General features: G+C 48.3%; 1 protein-coding gene across 1 annotated transcript in view; it reads left to right on the forward strand.

Annotated features, from left to right (window-relative positions):
- The first annotated feature begins 535 nt into the window (after positions 1–535).
- LOC142829501 (uncharacterized) overlaps positions 536–23361 on the forward strand; it is an 83253-nt gene continuing 60427 nt past the window's right edge. Inside the window, exon 1 of the mRNA XM_075929183.1 lies at positions 536–580. Coding sequence (XP_075785298.1) covers positions 536–580 — 45 coding nt within the window. The remainder of the gene's footprint in view (positions 581–23361) is intronic.

The following is a 23361-nucleotide window of genomic DNA, read 5'->3' on the forward strand; positions in this document are numbered from 1 at the left end:
AATGTTCTGGGGCACGGATGGAGATGTGGGTTGCATCCAGGGCTCCCCCGCAGTTGGGGAACCCCAGGGCAGCGAAGCCAGACACTGTTGTGTCCACGTCCCAAAGACGGATGACTCTCTGGAGCAGAATGTTGTTGATGGCATGGACAACCTGCAAAAGGGCGCACAGAAACACAGGGAACGCTCCGAATGAAGCAGGGTAAGTGCATGATCCCTTGGGGGGTGCCTGCCCCCCTGTTATGCCCTCTGATGCCTTCTGTCCCCAAACACACCAGGGCCCCCTTACCTCACAGCCCCTCTCCCCCATACCAGCAGGCCTGTGTGAGGGAGGGATGGCACAAAACCCTGGGTGATGGGGCGTTCCCCAGTCTCCCCATCCCTCCAGCCTGGAGTCTTCTCTTCCTCCAAGCAAGGAGTGCAGCATCCCCCCCAGGACTTACCTGCATCACGACGTCTCCGATGGTGGACCTGCCCACCCCGAATTGGTGTCCCACCGAATAGTAGCTGTCCGGGGTGGCCAGCTTCCCAGAGGGCGATGGCGACCCTCTTGTTCACTGGGATGGCGGCCCGCAGCCAGGTGGTACTGGAGTGCAGGGGAGAGCCAGGCACACAGCTCCAGGAATGTCTAATTTTGCATCTTGAAGTTCCAGAGCCATTGCTGGTCATCCCAATGCTCCAGGACCAGCTGGTCCCACCAGTCGGAACTGGTGTCCAGTCTCCAAAAACGCCTCTCCACGGTGGGGTGGGGATGCCCCAGGGACACCACTGCATCCATGGTGAGGGAGTCCAGCTCGAGCTCGGTCTCGAGGTCCTGTAGGACTAGTGCAGCAGCATGGAGCAGCAGCTGCAGGCACTCCAAGATGGTTGTGTGGGGCCAGAGCAGGCACAGGGCCACCCCTGGCTCCATGGCACAGCAGAGATAATGCCAAAGGCACAAAAGGCACTAGGGCAGAAGCTGTGGTGTCCAAAGAGGCTGAGGGCAACCACAACTAGAACTACTATGGCTGTCAGTCCCTGCAAGAGGTCCCAAAGCACGCAGCAGGAGAGAAACGGCTGTCCAGGGGGATCCCTTTAAGCACACGTCTCAAAGAAGCCCAGCCCCCACCCCTGGAAAGTCCTGATGCTCTTTTGCCCTCTGCAAAGTAGTTCCAGGCTGAAGCTGTTGTGTAAGAGCATCCCGCCAGTGAGGACGCTCTCTTGTGCAAAAGTGCATGGCTCTGACAATGTGCTGTGGCCAATGTGGATGCTCTCTTGTGCAAAACAGCACTTGCACAAGAAGCGTTCAGTGTAGAGATAGCCTTAGTGTTTGTGTATAAGCACTCTTAAAAACTTGTTACTAGTTAGCTGTCTGCCATTTCCTGATGCGTCTGAATGGGACTCTTTTTCATGTAACTGTTTCTCATCTGATCTTACCCATCTCTTATTTTCCATCCTCTCCTCTTTACTAGGACATGGATAATCTCTATTAATAGACCCTCCCATGCAGGATGTCTCTGTCCAATTCACATGTTACTCCATTCCTGTCAGTTTTTCCCCAGCTCTTAGTTTAAAGACTATTCTCTGACCTTTTTAACTGTCAGTGCCAGCAATATAATGCTGATGGAGTCCCCTCTTTGATCTCTTCCATTAGAACTCAGCAAAGCCCCCTAGGATGGGACACCACGTCGCACAGCTGGCTCTGTTCATCGGTGACCCATCCAGGGATGTCAGCTGGCAGGCCAGGGAGAGTGTGTACGGCTCTACCAGGTGCTGCTGCACCACAGGGGTAAGGAACCCAGCTGGGAAATGGGACCCAATATTACACTGAGAGTTACCACAGTACAGTTATAGGACCCAGCCCATCTCTGTCAGACTGACCCAAAGGAGGGATGAGTCACTTTCTGTTCCTGTCCTTCTGCGCCCCCTACCCTTCTTGCTGATTCTTGGTCAGGGGATGCCAGGAGGGCTCTGCCCACTGTGCAGCCACCAGTGGGAGTGGAAGGACTCAGACGCTGCCAGCAGAATGACTCATGTGTTTGTCTCTCCCAAGGCTCATCATCCAACAGGCAGAAGATCTGTGGTGCTGGCAGTGGTATGAGGACAGCTGGCTCCTGGGATACAAAAACACAGCTAGGGTGGGAGACGCAAGGACACTTTGCCAGGGTAAGACACAGCTCAGGGGGTGGAGCTGGCTGGGTTCCCTTTGTAGTTAGAACAGGGGTGAGAAATAATATTTGATGAAGTGGCACGCCAAGATTTTGTTAAGTGGGCCAGGCTGTGGGGTTTGGGAAGCAGATTCTGGGCTGGGGGGATGCTGAGTCTAGGGGGGAGTCAAGATCTGGCACAGTGAGTTGGGGTACAGGAAGGGCTAGGGTGCAAGATTCAGGATAAGGGTTGAAGGCACTAGGCCAGGTTTATTATAAATGAAACACGGTTCTAGCTTTCCTGGATCATATGTCTACAGTTAGGCGAACATGTGTGCTTGTTATAAGGGACTCAGCTCAGTCAGTGGGAGGTTCCGTGCCCCTTTGGCTGGACAAAGACAGCTCCTCCAAGACAAAGCTTTGTACCCAGGTACAAAGATGTTACACATCACTCTTGATGCATCAGGTTACCACCCTCTGAGGTTACCTAGATACCACATATTACCTTGCACCTTGTTACCTAGACACCACATATTACCTTGTACCTGGTGGTTCCATTCAAACACCTCTATTCATTACCCAGCATTGCTCGGGTCCTTTAGTTTTACTTCATGTAAATCATTGCTCTGAGGAAGGGCTGGAGATGAGGGGTTCAGTATGCAGGCTGCCCCGGGGAGAGAGGTCTACCTCAGCCCTCACTTACCGCAGCAGCTTAGAGCCACATGAGAAGCACCTCTCTGTGGCCTCTGCAGCTCCAGCTGTTTAGGACAGACAGACAGAAATATAGACAGACAAGCTCTCCCAAATAGATTGTACACATTGTCAGTTTAGACCCTGTCCTGACCCTGGATCAGCCTGTCCCTGTTATCTGTGGGGAGCATGTTGGTCGCAAAATGTTAACGAGATTTTGTTACCATTCCTGTAAGATGCACAAAACGCCTGTGCTCTGTACCAATGAGTATATTACACTCTCAGCCCCATTGGTGCCACGTTCTGTGACAGGCCCTGATTCTGGCTTACAGCTGAACCCTGTTTTATAGTAGCAAAGTTGTGACCATTGTGGGCCAAGCCTTAGGCCTCGTCCTTTAGGCCTCACACTAGACCTTGTGGTTCGTCCCTTAGGCCCAGATCTCACTACACCTGGCAGTGGCTGTCTCCTAGGGACAAGCCAAAAGTCCCACTGCTTATTCCCAGCTCACAGCTCTCTGTGCAGCACTGGGGGGAAGCTGGTACTAAGGATCCCACGTAGCTGCCTTGATTTGACATACAGGGACCAGCAGCTAACGGAGTCAGGAGAATTCATGGGTGTCATATAAACAGTTCTGAGGGTACTGCTGCAAAAGTCAAATCAGGGCAAATTGCTCAGAGGCTACTTACAGCCCAAACCTGGGGGTCCTTCTCTATAAGGCACCAACCAGTTACACACAACACATCTGTTCTGGCCAGCAAGAGGACACACAAGCCATCCCCTCAGACTCTCCAGCTTTACCTGTGCCACAGCCAGCACCACTCCTTACACAGATGAGAGGTTATGAAAACCAATTTCACCAAATCCAAACAGGATATCCCCATCCTAAAGGACCAGCCACATTCCCAGCTCAATTTATACCTCAGTTCTGACCCAAAAGAGCGCACAGAAATTAAAATCTAAAGCTTTATTAATAAATGAAAAAAGGACAGGTGGAGAGTAAAATTGTTAAAAGAATCAAATTACATACACCAATGGCAAAGGGTGCATCTACACAGCACAGTTATTTCGAAATAATGGCTGTTATTCTGAAATAGCAATGTGAGCATCTACACAGAAATTCTGCTACAGGCAGTCCCCGGGTTACATACAAGATAGGGACTGTAGGTTTGTTCTTAAGTTGAATTTGTATGTAAGTCGGAACTGGTACATATTGTAGGGGAAACTCTAGCCAAACATTTCTCCAGAGCTCAGTTTTATTCTCCCACACCTCACTTCCCTCAGTCCTTTATTCTCAAGCTGAGGTGTCTGCTGAGAAAAGCCGCTCCACATCTCCCATCTCCCTGGTCTGCTTGGGGGGGGGGGGGAACGCTAGCTTCGCGTCTCCCTGGTCTGCTGGGGGGAAGCAGCTAGTGCGGGGTTTCCTCACCCCGTTTGTAAGTAGGGATCCGATGTAAGTCGGATCCATGTAACCCGGGGACTGCCTGTATTTTGAAATGATTTTGAAATAATGGACAGCTTATTTCAAAATCTGTAAACATCATTCCATGAGGAATAACACTTATTTCAAAATAGCTATTTTGGAATAGCTGCTCCACTGCTACTATTTTGAAATAGCTCCTCCCCGTGACCATTCAAAGTAATTACTCCTCAGTGCCTCCTGGGGCTCTAAATCGAGGTAGCACATCCACATTAGGGAAGCCTGCCTCGGACTAATTTTGAGGCTTCACTGTAGTGTAGACGTGGTATTTCAAAAAAATTAGAAATAGCTTATTTCAAAATAAGTTTGCTGGGTAGACCTACCCAACATTCCAGGTTCAGGCAATTAGCAGAGAGGAAACAAACTGCTATCTTCAGAGTCTCTGGAAATCATCCTTTGTTAGGATGAGTGATTGTCTTTCCAGGATCAGTTCAAAGATGCTTTGGAAGTGATGAGCTGGAGTGAGGACCACCCTGGAAGAAACCCCAAAGCCCTTTTTATAACCTGGCCTACATGGAGGGAATTCCATTGTTCTCGCTGTGTGAAGTTACCTCCCAAAATGGAGTTTGCCACATGAGCAAGTCACCTGTTCATGTCCTTTTTAGGCAAGCAGCCATTGCCTACCAGCTAGTCTGCAGACTTAGAGCAACATTCCTTAGATGTGGGTTGCACCACTCAAAGCCCATTGTTAGTCAAGTACCGCGATTCACTGGACTATCCACACTTACACAATCGGTGGGTGAGGCCTGTTGATATCTCCCAGAAGCAAACATTTGAAATACAAGTCCAAACATTTGAAATACTTTGCATTGTAAACAGAATCATCAAGGCACCAGCTTTCACTAGACATCTCACTTGGCCCAGGGCATTTGGGGCAAACGTCCCACAGGGGGTGCTACAAAAAAATCCAATATTGTCACACTGAGTGGGGGATGAGGGCTCTGGAAGTTTGCTGGAGAATGCAGGATGAGGGCTCTGGAAGTTTCTTCACTCCTTGTCTCCCTGGCTGGGAGCTGAAGGTCTGAGAGCAGAGCACAGGGTCAGTGAGCCACTCTTGCCTGGCCAAAGCTGGCTGGGTTCCCTTCTCCCTGTGGAAGCAGAGGAAGGAGGTGGGGTTTGCCCAGTGCCAACACCAGTCAGGGAATAGAATGCCCCAAGCTGGAAACTGCATAGGGGACCCAGCGAGCTCCAAACCAATATGGGCCATGTGCACCCAACTCATGTCTCCAGGGCCAGCCAGGGATGTATGGATGGCTTTCAGCTGTTCTGCCAAAGAAGCACCTTGTCACTGACCCACATTGTGGCCACTTGCTGCTCAAGAAGAAAATCAAAGACCCCTCTTTGCATGGCTGCAGTGAGAACATCCCAACCCTCGAACACTCCAGTTCACAGTGCCCAGAACTGGAGTCAAAGGCAAAATGGGGGATTTCCACATCACAAAGGTGGTCGTGGAAAGGCTCTTGGATCTACAAGTGCAGCTTCAGAGTGTTGCTCTGCAGATCCCACATGAAAGAAACTGTGAGCTGGTCCTCCACTCACATGCTGAATGGCTGCAGAAGAACAGAAGTTTCCTATGAGTGTCTTTGTGGAGGGACCTGAATCTTCTTGTCTTTGTAATGCTGCACTTTGGAGTCCCCTGGGAAGAAACCGATGAGCTGCAGACACCAGATCCAGCTGCTATAGACATCACTGTGCTGGGGGGAGCAGGCCTTTGGTCTGTCAGCTCCAAACTCCTCATGCTTCTAGCCACTGAGGCGCAGGAGATTTCTCTGCTGGGAGCAGTACAGAGTCCCTTGTCGTTTCTGTGAGCTGCATGCCAGCGTGTGCCTGCTCCCACACATGGAGATCCACATCCAGCCCACGGCCCCTATGATCTTTGGCCCTCCAGAAAGAGCCACAACAGGCTTGGCGTCCCTCTGTGCCGGTGACCTTGGAATAAAGGGCCCTACCTGAGCCAGACCACCCTCAAAGAGTCCTGGGAAGGAACAGCCCTTGGCTGCAGCAGCTCTCTGCCCCTGCCCAGGGCCACTGGTGGGTGATGCCGTTCTAGCCCCAGGATTTGGAGCCTGGCTCTGGACCGTCAGCTCAAGCCTCGTGCCCTCTTGGTTTTAGGTCTTTGGAAAGTTCTTCTCAGACGAGCAGAGATATTTCTTCCAGCGGGAGAGCAATGCTGGCCATCCGCTCCCCACTGCTGCACATCAGCCAGGCCGGGCTGGTCTTGGCCTACTCCCTCCTGGGGGAAGCCGAGCAGCTAATGGGCCACGTGGTGAGCAGCTGGAGGAGATGCAGAAGAGTGGGGCAGGGATGGGGTCTCTTTCCCATCCCAGCAGGGACATCTGACCCACCGTGTTTCCCAGGACTACAGCAATAGTCCCTGGGCTGCCCTGGGGAAATGTCCCCCCATCCCCACCCCACTTCCCTACTGCCAGAATCTCTCCTAGAGCTGGGGAGGGGCAAAGCTCTGCACACGAGCTGTTTCAGGAGAGCAGGAGGGGAAAGAACTGTCAGGGACACTGGGGGGCGGGGCGGAGACAGGAGCTCACCCTACAGGGAGGGGGCTGACAAGGGAGATGACTAAAGAGAACAAGCTCCAAGCTGGGGGTAAGGAGGTGAATTCACCCCTCTAACGGGGGTGGATAGAAAAGCTGCTGGTGCCAGGTGCCTCTGACTCCTGAGGGCAGCTGAGTCTCTGACAAGTTCTCGTTCCCTTGCAGCAGGAGGACGTGACAACTAAGGTCGTGTGCTAGTTGTATGTAATCAGGGGTGTATGGGATGTTCAGGGAGGGGTAGCACCTCTGGTGTAGGGGCATGTCGTGCCTTTTCAGGGCAGCTCGTCCACCTTTGGTCCCCACTAGTCACTCAGCTCTCACCTGTAGCTCCTAGCAGCTGTAGCATGTGCAGCGGCCACACCCCGGGCAACAGCTTCGACAGGCTTGCCAAACCAGGTTGAGAGTAGCCGTCGGGTCATTGACCGTCGGTGAGATAGGGACTTGTCTATCCCGTGCATGTGAAGACAGACTCCGGCGGATTGAGCGGATGAGATCTAGAATAGATCTAGAATAGGACCAACGGTCATAAAGGTGGTTTCTGCAAGCGATGTGGTACGCTAAGAGCATGGCAAGACACGAAAGATGCCCTGGTCAACCACTGCGCCCAGCCCATCTCCAACCATCTTGACTTTAGTCTTGCCATTGGAGCAAGATGGAATCTGGGAAGAGAGAGTGAGGCTGATTATGCGCACCTCTCCCTCACTTTAATCCAATTCACGCGCAAGTCTTGACATCTGACATCCCCTAACTTCCGTAAACCTCAAAGTCCTGTGGCGACGGGCGAGCGATGAAGCAGCAGGTGTGGATACACTGGGAGCTGTAGCCGCGGACCTGCACACAGGCGGCTCAGGTCTAATGGTCGTCTTCTTGCTGGCCGAAGCAACAGCTGGATTCAGCGTCTACCTGAGTGACTGAGCAGTCCTCTTTAGGATCGCACTGCTCACCTCCGTAGCAAGAGAAAGGGGCTAGAAAAGGTGCCCTAAACATTGTTTGCTTCACAGAACCCTGGCCAGCTTACCGCAGCTGGAGGGGATCCCATTTCATGCGGTCGAACAATAAAACTTCAAACAAAACGCAAGGTGACACCACTCACTATTGGCACATGGAACGTACGCATGCTTCAAGACAACCCCTCAGCAGATCGACCAGAAAGAAGAACAGCCCTGGTCGCTAGAGAGCTCACAAGATTTAACATCGATATTGAAGCCCTGTGTAAAACTCGTCTAGCCAACGAAGGTCAGCTCACAGAAATAGGAGACGGTTATACATTCTTCTGGTGTGGACGCAGCAGTGACGAACGTCGTGAATCTGGAATTGGCTTTGTGGTTAAGAATCATCTTGTCCGCAAACTTGCCAGTCTTCCCAAGGGCGTGAACGATCGACTCATGACACTGCATCTTCCACTACTGAGAGGAAAGCAAGCCACACTGATCAGCGCCTATGCACCCACAATGACGAATCCGGATGAAGTAAAGGACAAATTTTATGAAGATCTCGATGCCCTACTCTCATCTGTGAAGCGCACCGACAGGCTGATTGTACTTGGTGATTTCAACGCGAGAGTAGGATCTGATCACTCTGCCTGGGATGGCATCATTGGAAAAAATGGAATCGGTAAATGTAACAGCAATGGCCTACTACTACTGAAGACACGTGTGGCTCATGATTTGATCATCACTAATACCATCTTCCGCCTGCCCACTCACAAAAAGATGTCCTGGATGCACCCATGCTCTAAGCACTGGCACCTCATTGATTATGTCATTGTGCGGAGGAAAGACAGACAGGATGTAAGGGTGATCAAGGCCATGCTGAGTGCTGACTGTTGGACTGACCACAGACTTATCATCTCCAAATTAAGCCTTCATATCAAGCTTAAGAGACGTCCACAGGGAAACAAAGCGGTGATGAAAAAGATCAACGTCAGTAAACTGAAGAACCCCAACACAGCAGCTTCACTGGCAGAAGATCTTGACAGAGCTGCAATTAGAGGAAAATGCTGAGAAGGACTGGGAACGCTTCTGGGATATTGTGCACTCTTCTGCACTAAAGGTTCTTGGACCCTTACACATGAAATAGCAGGACTGGTTTGATGAGAACGATGAAGAGATCAAGGTCCTACTTGCTGAAAAGCATCGCCTTCACCATGCTCATCAGAATGACCCATCATCAACAGCTAAGAAAAATGCCTTTAACAACATTCGCAGGACCATACAGAGCAAGCTTCGCAAGATGCAGGACTCCTGGTTGAGTGCTAAGCAGATGAAATCCAGAAGTTTGCTGACAGAAACTATGCCAAACGGTTCTACGAAGCCCTTAGATCTTTGTACGGATCTCAGCCCTCAGGGAGCTCCCCTCTACTGGACTCAGATGGTGTAACTCTTATTACTGAGAAGACTCTGATTCTACAGCGTTGGGCTGAGCACTTCCAATCCGTACTGAACCGTCCATCCTCCATCAATAACGAGGCAATTGATAGAATGCCCCAGGCGGATATCAACCACAGCCTGGATGTCTCACCATCAGAAACTGAAACCTTACAGGCCATCAGCCAGTTGTCCAGTGGTAAGGCCCCAGGATCTGACGCAATCCCAGTGGAAGTCTATAAGGGTATGTCTACACTACCCCGCTAGTTCGAACTAGCGGGGTAATGTATGCATACCGCACTTGCTAATGAAGCCCGGGATTTGAATTTCCCGGGCTTCATTAGCATAAGCGGGGAGCCGCCATTTTTAAATCCCCGCTGCTTCGAACCCCGTGTAGCGCGGCTACACGGGGCTCGAACTAGGTAGTTCGGACTAGGGTCCTATTCCGAACTACCGTTATTCCTCGTGAAACGAGGAGTACCGGTAGTTCGGAATAGGCACCCTAGTCCGAACTACCTAGTTCGAGCCCCGTGTAGCCGCGCTACACGGGGTTCGAAGCAGCGGGGATTTAAAAATGGCGGCTCCCCGCTTATGCTAATGAAGCCCGGGAAATTCAAATCCCGGGCTTCATTAGCAAGTGCGGTATGCATACATTACCCTCCTAGTTCGAACTAGGAGGGTAGTGTAGACATACCCTAAGGGGGGTGGTGCAGTGCTTGTCGACAAACTCACTCAGCTGTTCCAGTCCTTCTGGAATCAAGGATCTATTCCTCAGGAACTGAAAGACGCGTCCATTGTACACCTCTACAAGAGGAAAGGAAATCGACAAGTCCGCGATAATCATAGAGGAATATCACTGCTCTCCATCGCAGGCAAGATCCTTGCACGAGTGATGTTGAATCGCCTGATTGACCACCTGGAACAGGGTCTATTACCCGAGACACAGTGCGGCTTCCGCAAAGAGTGTAGCACTGTGGATACGATTTTTGCAGCCCAACAGCTCCAAGAGAAGTGTCAAGAGCAGAATCGTGAATTGTACACCATCTTTGTGGATCTCACCAAGGCTTTTGACACTGTCAGTCGCAAAGGTCTGTGGCGCATCATGTCAAAGTTTGGGTGCCCTGATAGAGTCATCCTGATGGTATGTCAGTTCCATGACAGCATGACGGCTCGTGTTCTGGACGACGGAGAAGCTTCAGAGGCCTTTCCCGTCACAAACGGCGTCAAGCAAGGGTGCATGCTGGCACCGACCCTGTTCAGCATAATGTTTTCAGCCATGCTGTCAGACGCCTTTCAGAACAGTTCCTTGGGAGTCAGCCTGAGATACAGGACTGATGGGAAACTGTTCAACCTGGGAAGACTCCAGGATGTCACCCAGATAAAGAAGACTGTGCTACGAGATCTCCTTTTTGCTGACGACTGCGCCCTGAATGCTGGATCAGAGCAGGAAATGCAAGCCAGCATGGACAAATTCGCAGCAGCATGCGACAACTTCGGCCTTCTCATCAACATAAAGAAAATTGAAGTGATGCACCAGCCAGCTCCAAAAGCCCAACATCAAGAGCCCACTATCACAGTGAAGGGACAAAAGCTGCAAGCAGTGGACCAATTTACATACCTTGGCAGCACCCTCTCCCGCGCAGTGACAATTGACATCGAGGTCAACTGCAGAATCGCCAAGGCAAGCTCTGCATTTGGCAGACTGCTGACCAAAGTGTGAGACCGCCGTGGAATAAGCCTTGTTACAAAGCTTAAAGTCTATCGAGCAGTAGTGTTAACTACCCTGATGTATGCCAGTGAGACTTGGACTGAACCACTTCCACACGATTTGCCTCCGCGGACCTCTGAGGATCCGGTGGCAGGACAAGGTGCCAGACACAGAAGTCCTTTTTAGAGCAGGCCTGCCGTCAGTTCACACCCTGCTGATGAAAGCCCAGACACGATGGGCTGGCCATGTTGCAAGGATGCCAGACCAACGTGTCCCTAAACAGCTCTTCTATGGGGAGCTGTCTCAAGGAAAGCGATCGCATGGGGGACAAAAGAAGCGATACAAAGACACGCTTAAAGCCTCTCTCAAGTCCCTGGATATCGACACCACCTCCTGGGAGACCCTGGCACAAGATCGATCGACATGGCGCATGCTGATCCACCAAGGCTGTCAAATATCTGAACCCAGAAGGACAACCATAGCACAAGAGAAGCGAGCACTCCGTAAAGCCAGAGTTGCAAACGCTGCAACAGTGGTGCCTACACATGTCTGCCCGACATGTGGCAGAACATTTCGTGCCCGCATTGGCCTTATCAGCCATCTGCGGACATACCGTGGACAGCCCACAACTCGTTAGATGTCAAGGTCCTCTTCGAACATGACGGATGAACATCATCAATCCAGCACCTGCACCAGCTGCCTGAGGCACTGCAGGGGCTGTGCCTGTGAGAAGCCAGCAACTCTTACTCCTCTGGCTGCCTGGCTAAGGGGAGCAAGGAGAAGGAGAAATGGAGCCCGAAGCACTGGCAGAAATTCTCTCCCTCTCTGTGGAGCAGGCTCTATCCCTCTGCCCCAAATCCCTTCACCTGGAGCAGGAACCCTTGCCTTCCTTCCAGCTTCCCCTTCTGCTCTTTGTGCTCCCCTGGACCCTTCAATAGGGGCTTAGTGGGTGCATTCATTCAGACCTTGCTTACATTAAGATCCCCTCCAAGTGCTTGGGGGTGGGCATGAACAAAGTTCTGGAGTCGTGGGTGCCATCAGCAGCTAGATACCACGGGGAGATTTTCAGCAGTGAGTGAAGACAGGGACATGTGAGTTGGGCACACTCAGCACCAGCCTAGTTCCTTAGGTACCAGGGAAGATGGGTTTCCCTCCACTGGCCGATGTACTGATTCCCAAGGAGGGGTAGGAAATTAAAAGGATCTTAACAGAATTTGAAACCCACTTCCCAATTCATGTCAATGATGTCTGGACAACCGAACCCCTTCAGTGCTTTAGAAAATGCCAGCTAACACACTGTGGACTCAGATGAAGCAGAAAGGCATACATTTGTGACCAGGCCCAAGGCTCCTGGAGGCATGTAGGCACTTTGGAAAGTCCCTGCCTCTCTCTCCTCACTGGACTGCTCCAGCCCTTGACATGTCCCGGAGCTCTCACAGAGTCATGAGTTGATACCCTTGCAAACAATGAAGTGCTGAGAACTGAACTTGCCTTCCAGGGAGGAGACAACGTTACAGCTGATGGAATGGAGCTGTTTCCAAACAGCTCTGTCACTGCACATGGGGCCTGTCAACAAGCTGTCTGTGCCTTGAGTGAAGAAATGCTCCTTTTGTTTGCTTTAAATCTTCTGCCATTTGATGACCCCCAATTCTCATGTTATCAGAAGGAATAAATAACTCTTCCTTATTTGTTTTCTCACACCAGTCATGATTTTATTGACTTTTATCCTACCCCCCTGAGTCATACCTTTTCCCAGCTGAAAAGACTTAGTCTTATTAATCTCTCCTCAGTCAGAAGCTGTTCCATACTCCTCACCATTTTTGTTGAAATTTTCTGTGCCTTTTCCAGTTCCAATGTCACCTTTTTGAGATGGGGCAGCCAGATAAATCTGTACAAAGTATTGAAGAGGCAGGAGTATCATGGATTTATATAGAGGCAGGAAGATATTCTCTGTCCTATTATCTGTATCTTTATTAATTATTCCGAACATTCTGTTTGCTTTTTTGATTGATGCTGCACATTAAGTGGATGTTTTCAGAGAATGATCTACAATGACTCCAATACCTCTCTCGAGTGGCAACAGCTGATTTACACCCCATCATTTTATATGTATAGTTGGGATTACATTTTTCACATTACTTTGCATTTATTAACATTGAATTTGATCTGCCATTTTGTTGCTCAATCACCCAAGTTTATGAGATCCTTTTAAAGTGCTTCAAAGTCTACTTTAGACTTGGCTATCTAACAATTTTGTATCTTCTGCAAATTTTGCCAACTCATTGTTTATCCCTTTTTCCAGGTAATTTATGAATATGTTGAACAGGATTGGTCCTATTACAGACCCCTGCATGGTACCACTAATTACCTCTCTCCATTCTGAAAACTGACCATTTATTTCCACACTTTTTCATTCCTATCTTTTAACCAGTTACTGGTCCATGAAAGGACCTTCCCTCTTCTCCCCTGACAACTTCCTTTGCTTAAGAGTCTTGTCCAAGACTTTCTGGAAATCTAAGAACACTATATTTACTGGATCCCCCTTGTCCATGTGTTTGTTGACCTCTTCAAAGCTTTTAATACATTAATAAGACATTATTTCCCTTTACAGAAACCCAGTAGCTGTACCTTGGCATAGCTTAATTCAACTTAGTTCTGTAGAGTATATGTCCTGTAGTTCTGAGAAAGTAAACTTCCAGCCCAGGGAGGAAACAGCTAAAGTTCAGGGTGGAACCATTCAGTTTTGTAACAGGGCAGCTGCCCTGTACTGGCCCTTTAAGAGTCAAACCCCAGCCTGGAGCAGGCCCGGGGAGTTCAGCCCAGCTGGGTGGCATTGGCCAATTAAGGCCCAGTTGGGAGCCATAAAAGGGGAGGGCTGCTTCAGAGAAGGGAGGGTGGGCCTGGCTGCCGAGGGAGCAGGACGCTCCCTGGAGCTAGGGTAGGGCTAGAGAGTCAAGGCTGGGCCAGGGGCGCTCGGACAGACAAACTGCCAGCCTGCTAGGCCTGAAGTAAGGCCTGCCGGAGAGACACCAACCCCCGGAAGGGGGGGCTCAGAGCGAGTGACTTGGGCACTGCCGGAGGGCAGTGTGGCGAAGAGAACGACGTGACCGGAGGATTCCAGAGGGGAAACCCCACGTGAGCGGAGGCCCTGTGCAGGCGGAATGGACTGATTCCGGGGACAGACGACGGACCCCCGCTACGGTGGTGAGTGACCCCCTCACAAGTTTACAGAGAGATCTGTTACATGAGACTTGTCAGCTTATCCTAGATCTCACCTTCATCTATCAGCTATGAGCCTTCCATGAAACTCGCTACCGGTATGTATATTAACAATCACCACCCTGATAAGCAATCAGGCCAGGCCACTTGACAAATGCAAACAAATATTTCTGGAACCTAGGAGCAGATGCCTTCCTGCGGAGACCCCGAGATACTAAGTTGAAGCTCCATGAACACAGTGACATTTGGGGCCATCACACTGAATGGACGGACTCCATGTTGCATGGGGAGCTACAGCCCCACTCCTAGGCCAGCTCCTCTTGGTGCTGCTACTACAAGGGCCGAGCCAAGCATCTCTTCTTTTCCTTAGCGTGCAACTACACAGCATAGTTATTTTGAAATAAATAACAATGCAAGTGTCTACACAGCAATTCCGTTATTTTGAAATAAATTCAAAATAACGGACAGCTTATTATAACTTCTGAAAACCTCATTCCATGAGTAATAATGCCTACTCTGAAACAGCTATTTCGGAATAGTAGTGGTGTGGATGCTCCACTGCTGTTATTTCAAAATAGCTTCTCCCCAGGGCCACTTAAACTAATTATTCCTCAGTGCCTCCTGGGGCTCTAAATCAGTGGTCCCCAACGCAGTGCCTGTGGGCGCCATAGTGCCCACCGGCCCATTTCTGTGCGCCCGCCGAGTGATCGGAGCTGGCCTCGCCCCTGCCCCCGGGTGCGTGGCACATGGGCGGTGCCGGCCCCTGGGCACGCAGCGTATGGGCGGCCCCGCCCCGGGGTGCATGGCGCAAGGGCTGTGCCGGCACCGGGTGTACAGCATATGGGCATCGCACAGGAGCGGTGCCGGTCCCAGGCATGCAGCGCATGGGCTTTTCTAGCCCCATGCGCACGGCGTATGGGCAGCCTTGCCCCTGGGCACGCAGCTCAGGAGTTCTAGTCCTGGGAATGCAGCACATGGGTGGCGCCGGCACCGGGCATGTGGAGCATGCGTGGCCCTGCTCCCAGGTGCCTGGCATGTGAGTGGCCCCCCCCCTGGGTGCCCAACAGCCCCAAAAGGTTGGGGACCACTACTCTAAATAGAGGTAGCATGTCCACATAATGCAGCCTGCCTCAGGCTAATTTTGAGGCTTACCTGTAGTGTAGATGTGCTATTTTGAAATAAACTATTTTGGAGTATTCTTCCAGAATAGATTATTTTGAAATAAGTTTGCAGTGTAGACGTACTCTTACAGCCACTTCCCAGAGGCTAGTTAGCTCTCAGGATAGAAGGGAATTACTGGGGTCCAGTGTTAAAATATGTATTCCCTGTAAACTGAGCGCTTGGGTGGCCACTCGGGAGAGATACCAATGCTGCCCAACTGATTAGCAAAGTACCCACAGCTAGGCTTCTGTTTCTCCTAGTGGTTCACATCCACACAAGCAAGGGTGCACACAACACAATTTATTCTGCACATGGATGGAAACAATTAGAGGGAACATTGGCTCTATTCCTGTGATCACTGCCTGTGCTTTGAGAGAGAGAGAAGAAACCACAGCTATTTGTTCTTCTTGTCACTGGGAACAATGTACTGTACAAAATTATTCCACAGTGAAACCTTTTGTATGTGCTTTAAAGCAAAATCATTAAAATTAGTGGAATATGGCCATTTCCAGGAAATTTCATTTGTATGTTGGGTGCCATCCTGACACTTTGTGCAAGAACCATCTTTATGTCAAATTCAACAATGATAGAACATGCATGTAATGGGAAATAATGAGCTGCCAAATATAACATTTGCTGTATAATGGATATATTATACATATTTGTAAAGCAATCTGCCTGTATGACCAGAATCTTCCATCAGTAGATTTCTGCTTATACTTTGAACTGTAGATGTCAAGGACTGGAAAGACACACAAATGATTTGATTGGTTCAGTTGCAGTTTTGAGGAATTTAGCTTGGGATTTTCAAAAGCAAGCAAGGGAATTAGGATTCTAATTCTGATAGACTTTGAACCTGATTCTCTTCCCATTTACACTGTTGCAACTCAAGATTAAGCAAAGTGAAGCCAGTGGCATTATACATTCTGTAGACCAGGTCTAGATAAGAATCAGGCATATCACATATAATGCAATGCTAATGATATGAGTGTTTCTGATTCCAGCATTCAGCAATATAAACGGATAAAAAATATATAGTTGTACTTTGGACATGTTGAGCCAGATCCCCAGCTGTTGGAGCTGTGTTTAGTGCTGGACTCCGGATGGAGAAATGAAAGACGATAATAAGCCTTTTTTTGCTCCCCAATTTGTGGTGTTACCTGGAGGCCACAATGGCCCTCTGTATAATTTAAAGCCTCTTATGAAAAGCTTACTTGGGGACTGCTTTTTGTAGCATAATACAATCCAGTTTTGTTTCCTTGTCAAAGCCTGGAACACTATGGTGCCAGTGGGGACTGGAGGCATGGCACAGAAATAGCTAAAGTGGCTTAATGACAGCTGAGGTCAATTTCATGGTCTTAGGATTTTAAAAATGGTAAATTTCAAAACAGACTGAAATCAGCACAGAAACAAGGGTGGCAATTCCCTGAGCCCCTAAAATAACTTAGTGATCTCCTACAAATCCCTTTTGGGTCAGGACCCCAAGTTTGACAAATGCTGGTGTCACCCCCCTTCCCCCATGAAATCCATCGAGTATAAGGTAAATTTCACAGATTTCACAGTCCATGATGCATTTTTCATGGCTATGAATTTGGTAGGGGCCTAACAATAGCTTTCTGGATGCTTTGCATTGCCTGCAGCAAAACCACAGCAGACCAAATGACCTGGAAAAGGAGCCAAGGACATAGCCGAGGGGGGGGGGGGGAGATTGTACATTATGTTAATATTCAAAGTGAAAGTCTATGTTACCCCAAAGATTGCACTACGATGTGGCATTCTCACATCATCCCATGGTGAGGATCTAATTAATTTGTATTACTACTACTATAATGTGACTAGTCTATGTAAGTACTCATAATCTATTGTAGTTATATATCTGGAATCCCAAATAAACGATAGACAGTTTTGGAAGGAACTGTATTTTGGCTGCCAAATAAATGAATCTAGATACTTTAAATTTGATTTGGTGTGAGCAGGTGGCCCTTATCAAACACTGTTCCAAATAAGCTATATTTTTGCCTTAAAGCTGCTGCTTGAAATTGTGCAGATACAGAAAAACTTTATAACAAATTGTGTCGGCTTTTGTTTATGATGTGGTATGATATTACCTTTTGCAATTCACCACTTTTGAAGCAAAAATGAAATCAGTATGTGCATCTTTCATGAAATATGCACTGACTATGAGCTTTCAAGAGGCTGCTAGACTGAAGGTACCATATCCCACAAATATAGCATCATTTTTTGTTTAAAATCTTGGATTTTTCCATTTATATTTTGAAATGGCTGGGTTTACATTACAATTTTAACAGTGACAGTTCTACTGAGCATACGCTAAAATATAATTTGCTATGATACCATAGCAACCGAGGCCATCTAAGAGTCTTGACATCAATGGGAGGAGACTGGCAACAAGGCATTCTCAATGAAATTTTCTAAGTCTAGAAATTATATCTTGCCCTGATTTTTCCAGAGCCCGGATTTGGTGACTTTCAGATACTCTGCTAGTGCTCAAAAAGAGTATTATGACATTTGTCTGGTTAGTATTTAAGTTTTATTGATCAGATTTTATTAATTCATTTTGTATTTGTTTAAGCTGCTTTCTGAATGTAAATTAATGAAACAATACAGATTTTTTGAGTTGGTAGGAACAGGAAGAGAGGGCTTTGAAGGCTAAAAAGTCGCATAACACTAGGGAGAACACCAGAAATAATAGGAGTGTTATGTGTAACTGCGTAGCCAAAAGGGAGACTAGCATAGAACGCAGGGTATGTCTACACTACCCCCCTAGTTCGAACTAGGGGGGGTAATGTAGTCATACGGAGTTGCAAATGAAGCCCGGGATTTGAATTTCCTGGGCTTCATTTGCATAAAGCCGGCCGGCGCCATTTTTAAATGCCGGCTAGGTCGGACCCCGTGCCGCGCAGCTACACGCGGCACGGACTAGCTAGTTCGGATTAGGCTTCCTATCTGAACTAGCTGTATGCCTCATGGAAGGGTGTGGGGGATGCTGCAGCATCCCCAGGTTTTCCACCTGGCTTCCCTGCACTTAGGGGCTGGCCTCGCCACTGGCCCTACCATCCCCATCTACTGGCCTCCACGTGGCCCCTCTGGGGTCCCACTGGCTGCAAATTCTGGCCTCCACGAGGTCTCTCAGGGGTCCTGCTGACCCCGCCAGCTTCAGTACCTCTTGGAGTCCCGCTGCCCACCAACCCTATGGGCTCTGCAGCCTGCCATCCAGTGGGGGGCAGACTACTGGCCCTAGAGGCTGTGCTGCCCCCCAAGTCCTGCTGCCAGCCCTGCACTTTGCATCCACCTCCAACTTGGCTGGGCTGGCAACTCTCCCTTCTCATTGTGTATGTGTGCAATAGATTGTTCTTTTTACACTAGAGTACTTTGCATATGTCCTTACTGAATTCCATCCTGTTTAAATGGGACCATTTCACCAGTTCATGCAGATCCTGTGACTCGAGAGCTAACTGAGGTACTGGCTTACAAATTCCATAACAAATTATTACAATTTGAGTTCCTAGGAATGTCAGAAAACTCTTTTGTGATCCACTTCTAATATATTATCAAGGTCAATATTTTAAAACAACACAATTGTGGCTGTTTCTCAAAGTGCCCTAGACAGGGCTCTATCTTTTTATGAAGACCAATGGCTTATGAAATCCATCCTACTAAATCCAGAAATATACTATGTCATCTAATTTATGATACTGGATTACATTTCCAGCCATTTACACTAGATTAATTGATTAAGATAGCTTTTAAGAGCTGGTCATATAATAAGATGGAAGAATCCTTTAATGGTCAGAGTAACATTCTGAGATTTTTATAGGAGAAAATGCAATAATGAGGGTTATGGAAGTGTAGTAACTAAGAATGTGCGCACCAGAAAAAGGGTTTTATAGTATTTTATATAAAAATGTTAGGATGTAAAAATGGTGATTCTGGGTTACAAAAGAAGGCTGTAAAATGCCTTTCCTCTGTAAACTAATTGTATGGTTTCCTTTTCCCTCTTAAAGCTTAGAGGCATTTGGGTACACTTTAAAGGCACTGAAAAGTCAAAATCAGGATGTTAATAAGGTTTGATCTTTTTTAAAAGAGGAGAAATATAATAATGTTTTGAATCTGAATTACATGATCGCTAACAGCAATGGAAAGAAACATCAATTCAGAGAGAAAGAAAGTGGCTAAAATCACATTACAGAATATGAATCTCAGAATACCAGGGGGAGCAAATGAGTAAGTTAAAAAGACTGGGCACTTTAAAGAGAATCTGCTACAGAACAAGTTGTCTATTCCTATAGCTTTTCTAGCCACTTCATGTTACTCAGATCTGCCAGAATAGAAAAACAGCTCAATATACTTTTAAGAATCATGGAGCTAAGTATACAGAAAAGTGTAGAGCAGTACTGGGAAAGATTCCCACAGTTCTTTCACCTTGCTCCTGGGAAGCTGTAGAGAGAGAAGCATTTGTTGCTACTCCATATTAGCTGCAAATATATCCCCTTCACCCTGATTCATCTTTTCTGGCTGGCACACTAAGGTGGTAAGGCCAAGGCTCTTCACATTTGTCATCCGTCCCTACCCCACTCTTCACCTATCTTCTCAGTATAAGATTAGTAACACCTGCAGTGGCCCATCTACTTCTGTGCACCTAGATCTGAGGTGGTAGACACATAAATGGGTTCTCTCTTGCTTGCTACCAAGCCCTGGTCCAGGGATAAATAAGACCATAGGGATCAGAAATGGACAAACCTTACTAGGTCATCTAGTCCATCTCACCAGTAATGCAAAATAGATTACTGCAATATATTCTAGTAACTTTCCCACTTTTAAAAGTTTCAGAGGGGTATCCACAAAAACAACAAATCCTGTAGCACCTTAGAGACTTATTATGGTAGAAGCTTTTGTGGGTAAAACCTATTTCATCTGATGAATTGAAGTGGAAGTTTAATCAATTTAGGACTGAATAAGGATCTTAACTGGCTAACGCTCTACAAAAGCACTTTCCCCTCTTTTGATATTCACATCTCCACACCAAATGCTGCAAATAAGCTTCTTCCACCCTGACTTGATTAGCCTCATTTACTAAATGTATATATGCCTGCCTCTGTAACTTGTATTCCAATTAATCTGAACTGGGTTTTACCCACAAAAACTTATGCCCTAATAAGTCTCTTAGGGTATGTCTACACTACAGCGCTAGTTCGAACTAACTTAGTTCGAATTAGTGAATTCGAACTAAGCTAGTTCGAACTAACGCATCTAGAACTAAAAACTAGTTCGAACTAGCGTTTTGCTAGTTCGAACTAGGAAGTCCACATTGAGTGGACTCTGAACAGGGCTTAAGGATGGCCGGAAGCAGTGCCGGCAGGGCATAAAAGGAGGACTTAGAGCATGGAGATGCTGTCTCAGGCTAGCCGAGGGCTGCGCTTAAAGGGTCCCGACCCCCACCCCGGACACACAGTTCTAAGGGGTGCCCCGCTTGCAAAGAAGTTCTGGCTTGGAGTGCCCTGAGTGCCCACACTGGGCACATCACACCACTCGGCCATCAGCCCGGCTGCACTTGCCGCAGGCTGCCATCTGGGGAGAGGGAGTAATTGGGGGGCTGCAGGAGAGCTTCCACCCCCAGAAGCCCGCAGAGCCAGCCCAGTCCTCCCCATCGGGGGCTCGTACCCCATTCCTCCCTCACCTCCTTCCACTTACCCTTCCTTAGCCCCCCTTCTTATTGATGTACAAAATAAAGATAACGTTTCTTCCAACATTGACTCTGTCTTTATTGAAAAAAACTGGGGGAGACTGGGAAAAGGAGGTGGGAGAGGGGAAGAGAAAGGCTGGGAGAGGGGAGGGCAACTAACATGATCAGGGGTTGGGAACAGGTCCCAGATGAAGAAAGGCTACAGAGACTGGGACTGTTCAGCTTAGAAAAGAGGAGACGGAGGGGGGACAGGATAGAGGTCTCTAAAAGCAGGGGTTGGGTGGAGAGGGTGCATTCAGAAAAGTTCTTCCTGAGTTCCCATAAAGAAGGACTAGAGGACACCAAAGGAAAGGAATGGGTAGCAGGCTTGAAACTAGTAAGAGAAAGTTGTTGTTGTTGTTGACAAAGCAAATAGTTAACCTGTGGAACTCCTTGCTGCAGGAGGCTGTGAAGGCTACAACTAGAACAGAGTTGAAAGGGAAGTGAGATCAAGTCATGGAGGTTGGGTCCATGGAGTCCTATTAGCCAGAGGGTAGGAGTGGTGTCCCTGCCCAAAGTTTGTGGAAGGCTGGAGAGGGATGGCACGAGACAAATGGCTTGGTCATTGTCTTCGGTCCATCCCCTCCAGGGTCCCTAGGGTTGGCCGCTGTTGGCAGACAGGCTACTGGGCTAGATGGACCTTTGGTCTGACCCAGTACGGCCATTGTAAGCTCAGGGCTCAGGGTCGGGGGTCTCAGTGGACCCCCTTGATTTTCATGCACACCTGCTCCTGGGTGGCCAGGCTGGCAGCTCTCCTGCCCTAGACGGCCACTTTCCTGTGCCTAGTGCGGAGATCGTGGACGAGGTCCACGATGTCCGCACTAGCCCAGGAAGATGCCCGCCTCTTGCGGTCCAGGGCAAGCTCCCGGGAGCCGCCAGCCTGGTCCCGGCAAGAGGGGGTGGGCTGGGGGGCATCGGGTGGGTGGCTCTGTGCCGTGCCAGGTGCAGGGTCTGCTAGCTGGGTGCTGGCAGGCTTGCACCTGGCACGGGCACCGTAGCCAGCCCGTGCCCCTTTAAGGGGTCCGGGGCCGGGAGGGGGGCATAGAGTTTCCCTGGTGTTGGCCAGAGTGGCCACCAGGGAAACCTGGGGAGGGCTAGCCTCCCACTAGTTCGAACTAAAGGGCTACACAGCCCTTAGTTCGAACTAGCTAGTTCGAACTAGGCGTTAGTCCTCGTAAAATGAGGTTTACCTAGTTCGAACTAAGCGCTCCGCTAGTTCGATTCAAATTCGAACTAGCGGAGCGCTAGTGTAGCACCTATTAAAGTTAGTTCGAACTAACGTCCGTTAGTTCGAACTAACTTTGTAGTGTAGACATACCCTTAGTCTTCAAGGTACCAGGGGATTCCTTATTGTTTTTCCCACTCTAGTTTGAAGTGTCCCAGTCAACCAATTCCCCAATCTCCGTGTTGATCTGATTAGCTATGAAAACTCATGAGAATGCCCATGCAGAACAGTTTGTTCAGATTTTTAAAAGATGGAAGACAATGGAAGCTGCTGGGTGTTCAGCAGTTCTGAAAATCTGTCTTCTTCATTAAAGTACCTAAATGGGAGATGAGCTCTTTTGAAAATCTGTCTCTTTGCTCTCTCAAATCCATATTGTCTCTGTTCACAAATGTGCAGCTGGTGCTTTGTCTTCCTTTGCATATTCTGAGCTCTAATTTTTTTTTGCATCCATCTTTAATTGAAAAGTAAATAAAAGTTATACAAATAGTGTAAATAATTTGAGGTTTTTCAACAGTTTCTAATTGTAGCTAAATATTTGAGGCTGTTTTTCTGTTAAATTAATATTCTGTGGGGATATTTTACTTTTAACCCTTTGATGCCTATTTTTTGTTTTCTTTTGTTGGAATTACTGCAAATGAAAAGGAGAGTAGTTAGGTAGTTGTTCTGAAGGAGGATGGTTCAGTGAAGGAGTTGAGAGATAGGTAGGGAAGATGCTAGCCTTCTCCCATTGTAGAGCAATATAGGTACCAGCAGGACTCTTCTTTCTCATGTGGATGTGAGAGGGCAGTGGGCTATTTTGGAATGGTCCGAGCATGATATTAAAGGGGCTTATTAGAATTAAGGAACTGGCCAGGAGCAGCATTCTCACAGAGTTCATATAGTAGGTGGTAGAAAGCAAGTTTACTAAATCCTTTATTCAATTCTGTTTAAAATACAGGATTGGACATTAGGAAATACCAGAATTAAGGTTGCAATCCTAATTTGGCTGCTTCTTTGTGGCAAGCATTTGTATAGTCTTGCCTAACGTTGGCTAGGAAGTCTATGGCAGAGCAAGATCCCACTCAATATCTGCAAAAGAAAATATGATCTCTTTTTGTAA

Source organism: Pelodiscus sinensis, chromosome 5 (assembly GCF_049634645.1).
Source record: "Pelodiscus sinensis isolate JC-2024 chromosome 5, ASM4963464v1, whole genome shotgun sequence".
In the NCBI taxonomy this organism is placed as follows: Eukaryota; Metazoa; Chordata; order Testudines; family Trionychidae; genus Pelodiscus; species Pelodiscus sinensis.